Consider the following 11209-nt stretch of genomic DNA (forward strand, 5'->3'; position numbering starts at 1 on the left):
AAAAAAAAAAAAAAAAAAAAAAAAAAAAAGAGCACGAAGAAGAATAATAACAAGGCAGACAATTGTATTAATTAAATCATAAACAAAAAAAGAAAACCATCCTTTATTTGACAGGTAAAACCATGAGTCCATGACAGTTGACAGAACCTCAAGCATGAGGTGGGAACCTAACCTGTAAAGCCTTTAAGATAAACTGGCCGTATAGATTCCAACAGCCACAAACCAAAAAACAGAAGAAGAACCTAAAACCCAATTAGAGAGTATATCATCAGTACACTGTGTATCATATCGAAACAAAATTAAATGTTACAAACTTAATCAAAATAATAATAATAATATAATAACAATTATTACTTGGAAAACATATTATACGAATTAGAGGTTTTGTCACTGATTATAGTTTGTTTTTGTTTGGTCCCCTTTAGTTGGTGAATGTCGTTTGAGACACCTCTTCTGTAGCATAGGGGGACGTGAAGGAACACCATGCATCCTCCGTGATGAACTGCATCCATGAATCATCTTTATCTTCTTTTTCTTCTTCTTCCACGCACGAGGATGACGTGAACGGAACCTCCGGCGACGGCGTTTCGTACTGATCATTTGCGACGGTTTGTGCTGATGAGTAGTCCAGTATTTGTATGTTGCAGCTAGGCTGTGCTTGTTCCTCTATTTCAGAGCATATTCCATTCTTCTTGAACACTCGGCACAATGCATATGAGTCCTGCATATATGCATCATCAAAACATCCGTTAGAAATATAACTTTTTTTTTAGTGGCGGGAAACTAGCAGCCATTATCCGCCTGAGGTGGGGTACTGGACTAGACCCTCTACTAACCTTCGTTTTAACAATTTTTCCTTTCAGCACCTACTAGTCTTAAAAAGTCAGGGTGCTGGACTTGGCCCCCTCCGCTCAACAATTCCCCTCTCAGCACTGGCCAATCTTAGCTAAGCACTTACTACTACACTAAGAGGCAACTTTATTTCCTTATAGAAGAGATAGAATGCTAGACTTGACCTACCACCGGAGTCTGCCCAACAATCCCCCAACCACGACCAACTAATGGACTTGGCCATTTTCCCGCGTTCACCCAACACTTAGCCGACAAAGGAAATACAAGCCTAAGTTGTTCATAGCTGACGGCTTAAACTAAGAAGGTCAAATAAATCATTCATGTTGAGAGTAAAACTTGTAATCTTATGATTACTAAGTTAACAGTCTGGTTAATTTGGTTGGAGTTTCCACCTCTTTGTAAATATAAACAGCTATACAAATTGAAGTCAAGGTTGTATGATTTTGAATTTTGATAAACTTTTGTGTTATACTCTTTTATATTATTAGTTTATTATTATAATTATTATTTGTGTGTACTAGAAGCTATGAATTCTATGACGCCAACATGTTCCAATCTTTCAGTGACGAATCTGCTTTTTATGGGGTATGAGAGAGAGATGAGCAAAAAAGTTTGAGGGTGATTATAACGTAAGTGCATCTGCTGACAACAAAAGCTCATGTTATGATTTTTAGTAGTCAATAATTGGGGCTGTTTGATTTAAATCGATACACTGCTTCTGGAAAAAGTATAAGTTTAAGGACAACAACTGAAAAAGTCAAGATCACTGTCTTCCCTAACCATAAGGTACACTCTACAATAATGCTTTCTTTTTGTCTGTCGCATATCCCACAAGACATCAGATCAGATTTTGTTACACCTATTTCCTTAATAATTTTGAGCTTCAAACTAAAGCACAAGATTTACTAACAAGCTACTTCTGACACAAATTTTTTTTTATAGTATTATTGTATAGTATTAATTATAAAGTGTTTTCAGAAATTAAAATGATTTTATTGAAACTTATAGTTTCACATGTCACTTTACTTGTGGAAAGAAATACAACAATTATAAATAATGAATTTTGGGTGGGGTATTTGATATGGGTATGTTAGGATTGGCAAATTATAACATGGACTAGGGTTCACCTTACATTGTTGACCTAATACAAAATGATAGTCAAATTCTGTGTTTGCATTTAACATATTAGGAGTATATTCTTGTAGTTAACATATTATGTGCTTGTAAATAAATTGAAGGCACATAATATGTTAACTACAGATACATAACAGGTTTAGTGCACATACATAATATGCGGTTAACATATTATGTACATGCAGTTAATATAATATATGTCTATAATTAACATATTATGTGTCTTTAATTTATTTAGAGACATATAATTTATTAACTGAAAACACATAATATGTTCACAGACACATAATTTTTTTATTAGGGTTTACAATGCAAGTTATACGTTGTTTCATAGTATAACAATTGTTAAGGATTTGGTTGAGGAAGTGTAATAACGGTTGAAAAATAGACTTTGTTGGAGATGAGGATATTCAAGGGCAAGATGAACAACATGGGGTGGCTAGCTACAGCGACACATGTAGGCTTCCCCAGTTTCAAGGAATAAAGTGAAAAAGCAGCCGACACAGTTCTTACAAAAACAACAGGAAAGCGATGAGATGATGATGATATAAGGTGTGGAAGAATCTTTGATCAAAGAACATTGTACGTCGTAGAGATCATCATCAAAGACAGCAAATAAAGAATGCCCGCAGTAGTCTTATGATTGGAGGCCAATAAACTATTGTTTTATGGATGTGGGGCTGGGGAGTTGGATACTTCTTTTGTCTTACTATAAATTAAACAAAGGCAAAGTGAAGAAGCCAAATCTTTGCTCACACACTCAAGAGATCTCACTCCTAGGCAAGCAACGAATATGTTGCCAAATTTTTTTTTAATGTTATTTATAATATCATAATCTATCCCAGATTCCACTATGATTTAATCAAACTGTTGATTAAAAAAAAACAAAAAAAAAAAGAGTAAAGAAAGAGACAAAGAAAGCAAGCAAAGTAAAAGGTGAAAGAATACTCCGAAAGAGACAAAAACATAATCTTTCCATGCATGCCATGCAGTCCACGTTATTTCACTTTTATCATATTAGAAAATGGGAATTTCTTGTATGCTCCTGCATTAATTTTTTTTTTCTTTTGGCAATTATCACAGATTTTATAGTCTCTGTGTAAGTAAATTCATATATTTATTCATTTTTATGTATGACCCACTATTAATTATATTCTAGAATTTCCATTATTAAAATGTTTGTCAGTGATCCAAGGAGAGTTTTTGCTATGTTTTTTTGGCATCTCCTTTCTTTAAATTTTTTACTTGGTTGGGGATGAATTTTCACTTGCATTTTTTGTTTCTCTTTACTTTCTTGGGCACAGAGAGAGGGGGATGGGAGTTAGGAGAGTAAAAAAGCTAAGAGATCACATATAACATGGGGCACATGGTAAAGACTTAATGATCATGATGCATATATGCATGCATGCTTTTTATCTAACCCTTTAAGAGCAAAAGAGGAAGAGAAAATTCTTGAGAGGAATTGCTTTTCCAATCAACGTCCGGATTAGGAAATTCATGCTTTTGGACTCAAATGAAAGCTAGGGCTCTGAAATCATGACGCCAACGAAAAGAAAAGCCATGGGATAACACTAATCTATATATATAAACAATGACTTTACTAAGCTAATCATTAATGCTGAACTTATAACCCACACGAGTTTAACTCACTAGTTCAGTAAGTAGTATTTGAAAGAAAAGATCAAAATTTAAAATTCGACCGTGATAATGTGGGAATTAAATTTCTGTGAGAGTGTTATACCAAGTGTTTGATTTTGGGTAAAACTATATGGGATGCAAATGTTAATATTGGGTCACCTTAAATTACCATGTGAACTATGGTTCATGATATAATGACTGTAAAAAATATATAAAAATAAAAAGATGAGGAAATATATAGAGGAAGATCGAATGAGAATACGAACCACCTGAATGCCGGCGGAGGAGTCGTCGCACTCTTTATCGTCGAGGCGATACTCGTGCATTACCCAATCGGTTCTGATGCCCTGAGGGGCTCTCCCGCGGTAGTAAACCAAAGTTTTCTTCATTCCGATCGCCCGGTTTTGTGACGAAACTCTCCGGTCTTTCCCGGTCGACTTCCAATACCCCGCTCGGGTCGCTCGGTTCGTTCTAAACCCGTTCGGGTATTTTCTGTCCCTCGGCCCGAAGAAATACCACTCCGGATCCCTACTAGGCAAAAATGACTTCTCTGCAATATATATACAACTAATTACTTGAAACACTAGATTTAAAAAAAAAAAAAAAATACTTGAAACACTAAAAATAAAGGAAAAAAAGATTTTCAACCCATTTTACTGGACAAATTTTGTATTTTAAAGAGTAATATCAAGCATTTTCAATATATTTGTGTTTCCAAATAATAATTTGGTGGTAATATTTGATTAAATTATTATTTTTTGAGAAAATTTATTGGACTTTTCGTGCCTAAGTTATATGTAATTGCAAGTAGGATTCGTTTTTACTGGTTGGTCATGTTCATTTCTCGTCGGATATTACAAATTTTATCCTTTTTTTTGACAAAATATTAGGGATAAAATCTGCAATAATAATGCCAATAATAGCTTAGGCCAAGATGAAAATTGAGAACGACCTTGTGAGAAAAATAATGGAATTTGCAACTTCAATTATAGTTTGAGGATAAGAAATGAGCACCATCAACAAATATAAACCAATCCTACAATGATTATATAACTTAGGAACGAAAAACACAATTTTTATCTTTTTTTTAGTTCCCAGTTTAAGGATATGGGAAATGAGGCCGGGAAGTCTCTAAAGTGCAGGGTGATGGTGATATTTCATCATTTTTATGTAAGATGGTGAAGAATGATTGGTTGATGGGAAAAAAAAAAAAAAGAAATTGGAAAAGGAGAAGAGAAAGAAAAAGGAAATAAAAGAAAAGAAAAGAAAAGAAAAACCTGCTAATTCCCAAGGCTCACACTTGTAGAGATCAACTTCAGGGATGATATCAAGCTCAATCTCCAGTCCATGAATCTTCCTCTTCAGGTAATAATTCACCAGCTCTTCATCAGTGGGATGGAACCGGAAACCGGGAGGCAATCCGACCGGCGCCATTCTCTCTCTCTCTCTTTCTCTCTCTCCTCCGTCCAGGCCAGCCAGCAGCAAAGCAAACCGCCGGTCCACCACCCCACCACCGCTCTCTCTCTCTCTCTTTCTCTCTCACTGTAACACCCTTTGATCTCTGTAATCATCACACCCCATCAATCATGCCTATATATATGTGTGCGTAAAGCGATTCAAAGTCCTTTGTCTTTGGGTCGTTTTTTGCTTTTTTTCTCTTTTCTAGATTCTCTCTCAGAAACGTTTCTCTCAAGCCCACTTCCATTCCTCTTATTTATGGCCTCTAAATTAAACTAAACACCGCATGCACCAGTACAGTAATTTTGATTGTATGTATATATGGTTAGGTTCTTGTGGATGAAGCAATTAAGCTTTTTAGGCTTTAGCGAGAGAAATGATATGCGCTATCGTGAAGTTAGCGGCTAAAGCGAAGAGGAGAGAAGAGAGAGGTGATCCTATACTAGCTGGCTCTGATGTGGAGAAGATACAAAAGTGAATATATTATATATTTCCCCTAAAGCACATGCTTTAATATACTGTATATATATGTGCAAAATGCTGCAAATTTTAAATCAAAAATCACTCTGCTATAAACATTGTTCTAATAAATTAATCATTTTGGTTTAATTAAATAATTAAGATATATAAGTAATCTGCAAAATCATGACAAGTAATCAATACATTAATCATTATTCCATTGACCAAAGTCCACAAAACACAGTTGTGTTGACCGAAAATTTAAATACAAAATTAATATTCTAAAATTACATTATTTGTATATGTAAAGTTCATTATTTGAAAGTATATTATTTGAGTACTGAAAGTATATCATTTTGTATGTTATCAATTAATGTGTATTCAGTACACAAATAATATATTTTTAATATATTAAAAATGTACCTTGTATTCGTGGTCAATATACAAATTTGACACAAAGAACATTTTTTTTGTTGTGCGTAGATGTGACAATTGGGTCGGGTTTGTGTGGCCAAACCCACTATTTTCACAGGCCATTGTTACTTGGATCATTAATTATATTGAGTTGGTTTAAGCTAGTCTCACTTAAGTGACAAATTCTACTATAGGCTTGATAGATTTTTACATTTAAGTAGTATATCAAAAATAAATTTTTAAAAAGTAAACATTTAGTACACTAAAACTAATTACATAGGTTAGTGGTCTAGTGTTGGATTGCGGCTTGGAGAGCCAAATACAGCTTCTTGTTATCAAAACATTGTGTTGACTGCTACTCAAGTATAATATATAAGGTTGCGCCTTCGCTACTAAATATAGATTTTGGCGTAGTGATAAATGCCTTGATCTTGACAATTAGTATCAGAACAGGTCACGAATTTGAATCCATTTGAAGACATGCCCACATGTTCATTATTATTATTTCTTTAATTATTTTAATATTGAGCATTCGAGTTTTTGTCTTTAATTATTTCATTTGGTTCATGAAAAAGAATAGAGATTGGATTGAATTTAAATCTATTGAAAAAAAATTAGTTAAAAATTAGTTATTGAAATTTATTTCATTAATTTTATATTTGAGCTAAAGGGGGTAAATAAAAATAAAATGTAATTACATGTCAAATTTTAAAAAGTTACATATAAACACTCAAACTCAATAAAAATGTGTATTTGACTCTCCTTTACCTTCGTCTTTCTTTCTTTTTTTCCTTTTTCTTTGTAAACTAATACTCAAAACAACGCTCAAAGAAAATACAGAAAAGAAGAGAAAATGAGAGGAAAAGATTTCATTCACTCAACATTTCTATATATTACAACAATAAATTTGACTGTTATGGAAAAAGATTACAGTTGTTGGTCTTCAAGACCCAATCTTTAAGATTTTTTCAAGTAAATGATACTCCCACGGAAGATAACAATCTTTAAAATTTACACTTTTTAATATAATAAAAATATTGTTTCAAACAGAGTGTAGAAAAGGGATATGGTACAATCTTCAAGATCGGAGTGAACATTATGTACAGTAATCTTGTGACTCTTCTAGAGCTCACATGGTTTGAATATTGATGCTATATATTTTGTCAAATATTCCTAAACATACTCATTTATAAATTGTGCAACACAAGCTATATTGTCCTTATATAGGACAATGAGGATAAAACAAAACATAAGTAGTTTGAGACTTTGACATCATGGGGATCAAATAAAGTAGTCAGTACCCAAGTAGTCCATTAAAAAGCATATATTGGTCTCTCGCATAAATGCCAAAAATTTTTTTGTGGCTCAAAAATAGTGGAGGATGTGTTAAATACTATTTTCATATTTCATTGTAGGATGAGTGCTAAATGTTGCTAGCAATTTCATCGCAAATACAATTTCAGCATTGATGCGATTATGAAACTTCTTGTCATAAAACAGTGCTCGAATGGTTCCATATCTACCCCAAAAGATTGAAAACCACTAGTATAATAAGTAAATGATACATATCTATATAAAACATATTCAAGACATTCTTCAACGTAGGTTAACTGCTGTGTAACATTTCCTTTAAGGAGATATTTGATTGCATGGATAATATAGAACTTTATGTACCATTTCTCCCAAAGAATGTGAAAAAAAAAAAAAAATACAACAGGAGAACCAAAATTTATTTTCCTTAAATTTGAGTAATTTATTTTTCATTAAATAAATTTTCCTATCAACCAAACAAAGTAAAATATGTTTTTCCTAAAGTTAAAAAAAAAAATCTTCTACAAAATTATTTTGTAATGAACCAAAACATGCCATTAGAGTACCACAAGTATTATGTGTTATTAGAATAGGAACAGCGTGAATCCTAATATAAAGTCATGAGTTATTGAAATAAAAATGTAATTACGGGTCAAATTTTAAAAAGTTACATATAAACACTCAAACTCAATAACAATGTGTATTCGGCTCTCCTTTACCTCCTTTTTTTTTCTTTATAAAAATTCAATCATTGTTACAATTCAGCGAGGAAATTAGTCATTGTACATGTGTTTGATAGTAGAAATTAAATCTTTGGTATGCTTTAAAAAAAAAAAAAAGTAATAACTATTATTACTAGTCATTTACCCGTATGACTAATGTGATGCATTTTTAGCTTGTATGTTGTTGTTGTGGTCCATTTTAGATGCTTAAAGATGTCAATATTTTCTATGCGGTCTTGTCTTAGCTCAGAGTTTTTATTGTAGACGAAAACGGGATGTGTTGCTCTTGTGCCCGGACGGAATGCTGGATTGGTAAAATGTTCTCTCTAATTCCTATTGCTTGGATTGTTTTACTTTGGTTTTGTCTGCTTGCTAACAGTTCCCAGCTTTGATCAATATCTAGGATTTTCCAATTTTTGTACTAAGCTAATTCTTGATCCTGAACTTTCTGGGAATGAACATTTTTATTTTTTGATAAGAAACAATATTACTTCTAATAATAATGTTGTACTAGCAGACTCGCTATAAATTTTCCTTAGACCCATTGTTGATGAAGTAAAAAAACTGTGCACAACATGTCGTAAATATGCTAAGTAAGAAAGAGTGCTTTTTCACTATAATGGGCATGGTGTACCAAAGCCAGTGCCAAATAGTGAAATGTGGCTATTCAATAAGGTCTGTTTCTTGGCATGAACTACTTTCTAGGCTCTGTTATATATGTTTTTTTAGTTCTTATTGGCATGGATTGTTTAGAGTTATACATAGTATATCTTTGATGTTTTTTTATTAATTACTTCCTGAAAGTGCTGAATTTCCTGCTGATGTTTTTACTTCCTGCCTCACTACGCCCATTAAAATGGCATTGAGATCATTTGTCTTTTTCTGCTTCTTCTACTTGTCTTTTATTACCCTTTATGTATCACATATCTGTATTCAGAGAGGCCTAACAATAGGTGCTATTTTGAGTTCTCTATTAGTAGTTGGATTTTGCATAAACAAGTACAACACTTTTAGATTCTATCTATTAATGTATTTGATATTGTTTTTATCGATATATCACTTTACAATGCTATACTTTTGTTATTGTTATTGAATTTCAATTTCTTAATATAATATATTTTGCAATTATATTATTAAAATACTACATTATAGGTTTAATACATGTATGGGATATTAATCAATGGGTATATTTTATTTTATTTTTAAAAAAAATTAAGAATGTAGCGACGAACATAAACCGGAGCAAATCTGTGACTAAATACCTTCTAATAATAAAGAATGACAACGAAATAGCGATGGATATTTTCGTCTCTAAACTATAGCTAAATGGCATTCATTCCAAACAATAGAAACAAACCAGCGACAAAAGTTTCCATCGCTGTTTAGCGACAGAATATTTCGTCACTATTTTCTTACAAATTCGTCATTCAAATTGTCGCAAAAAATAGCGACAGATTTTTTAGTTTAATAACATAAAAAATCGTCACTAAATTTAGTGACGAAATTAAAATTTGTAGTAGAGATTAGTGATGCCACTTTTAGTGACAGATCGATTCCATCGCTATTCACTTTAATGACGGATTTTTTATTTTAGCGACGAATTTTTTCGTCGTTATATTTGCTTTTTTTTTTTTTTTTTTTTTTAGTGATTTATTCTTTCCTTCGTAGTAAAAATGACCCTACATTGAGCCAAGATCTATCTAGTAAAATGGACTCACGGGTTCCATGTTCTTATCCATATATAATCATGATCAAATGTGAACTAAATTTCTCGTGATATATGTGTGGATTAATTTGATCCAACTATCTAGAATAATCAATAGCTAAAAAATGACGGGGTTAATTTTAAAAATATTAGTATACGGGAATCAACTTAGGAATTCCATGCATCTATTGATTTAATGTAGCAAAACTATTTAGACCAAATATGTTTTTTTGCAAACTAGCATTAGTAACCTAATTGCACATAAAACACTACAAACCAAAAAGAAGCGGACAAGCAATGAAGACAAAGATAATGACAAAACTATCAGAAAACGAATTAACAAAACTTAAAGTAATTCCATCCAAAAGTAGTATCTACTACCTAATACCATATCAACTATAATAAGTATATATTTAGATATAGATAATTATTTTTAGAAAAGTGTAAATTAAACTTTGATTTTAATGCCAACTATGATAAATTTTTCCTATATAATCTTACAATGATATACTTTAAATTACTTAATGAAATATAAAATTGTATATTAAATCAGTCGCACAATGCGAATGTAAAACTAGTATATTTTATAATATTCTTTCTCATCATTGCAACTGTATAATAATTTATTACTCATAATTTCTTTCAATGTTTGAAAAATGTATAAAATTTACCTTTTTTTAAAATCATTTTTGACCAACGAAAAATGGTCAGATAGTCACGTTTTGGATCGAGAATAATCCTCTGGACCATTTTGAAGACCCATATTTCCAATAAACGCATCATAATTGGTCGAAAACTCCAACAACCATCTAAAGTGGCCAAAAAATTGATTTCCCGAGTTTCCGACGACCGGAAATTTCGAGCCCACTACTGTTGTTCCCCGGGAACAGGAATTAAAAAAAAAATCCCGATTTAATGTTTTCTCGCAGAAACCAATATGCCCATCAACAAATTATTATTTACATAATAATAATAATAATAATAATAATATTATTATTATTATTATTATTATTGTTGTTGTTGTTGTTGTTGTTGTTTACGGAGTACAACTTATTATATATTAATATTCTTAAATTTACATAATTAATTTTACATCATCTCATTGACCTATTCAGAATACATAAACTCGCCAAATCAACAAACATGAAATCCGAAACCAACACAAAAATTAATAGAAAATCAATCGCATTGAAAAATACATAAGTTGTACCTAAAACTAAGTTGTTGATTAGAATTGATCAAGTCTGTAATATTTATAAAACTAACTCACCTCTTTTCTCCTTATCTTTCAATATCTCTCAACATTTTCTATCCAAGTTGATGGATCAAATCAGTCTTTACTTTTTACCTGGAAACATATTTTCAACTGAAACCTTCTCATATATCTATGTATATACTAGTTATAATATGCACGTTCCACGACAATTAAACTAATGCCCAATATGAAAATTAAAATTAAATAAGTAACTAATTAATATAAATTTTAAATGTGAAAATTAATTGATATAAAATTAAA

The 11209-nt window shown here is 31.7% G+C and overlaps 1 protein-coding gene across 2 annotated transcripts; it reads right to left on the reverse strand.

Moving 5' to 3' along the window:
• Positions 1-86: 86 nt before the first annotated feature.
• LOC115997326 (NAC domain-containing protein 86) lies at positions 87-5195 on the reverse strand. Of its 2 annotated transcripts, none has more exons than XM_031236870.1 (3): positions 4902-5195; positions 3894-4174; positions 87-721 (listed from the first exon to the last, which is right to left on the reverse strand). In XM_031236870.1, the coding sequence occupies exons 1-3, from the start codon at positions 5056-5058 to the stop codon at positions 422-424; spliced, it is 738 nt and encodes a 245-aa protein (XP_031092730.1). In that variant the 5' UTR covers positions 5059-5195; the 3' UTR covers positions 87-421. The 2 variants fall into 2 exon arrangements, with proteins under 2 accessions (XP_031092730.1, XP_031092729.1); XM_031236869.1 differs by having other exon boundaries at positions 3891-4174; positions 4902-5187.
• Between the last annotated feature and the right edge of the window lie 6014 nt (positions 5196-11209).

Source organism: Ipomoea triloba, chromosome 11 (genome assembly GCF_003576645.1).
Source record: "Ipomoea triloba cultivar NCNSP0323 chromosome 11, ASM357664v1".
NCBI classification, from domain to species: Eukaryota; Viridiplantae; Streptophyta; class Magnoliopsida; order Solanales; family Convolvulaceae; genus Ipomoea; species Ipomoea triloba.

What these genes read in the sequence shown, in the direction of transcription:
- LOC115997326 (XM_031236869.1), bottom strand. Translation starts at nt 5,058, where the DNA reads ATGGCGCCGGTCGGATTGCCTCCCGGTTTCCGGTTCCATCCCACTGAT. An exon ending in TGAGCCTTGGGAATTAGCAG is followed by an intron (nt 4,175 to 4,901) that starts GTTTTTCTTTTC and finishes TATATATTGCAG; the next exon opens with AGAAGTCATTTTTGCCTAGT. An exon ending in CCTCCGCCGGCATTCAGGTG is followed by an intron (nt 722 to 3,890) that starts GTTCGTATTCTC and finishes GCATATATGCAG; the next exon opens with GACTCATATGCATTGTGCCG.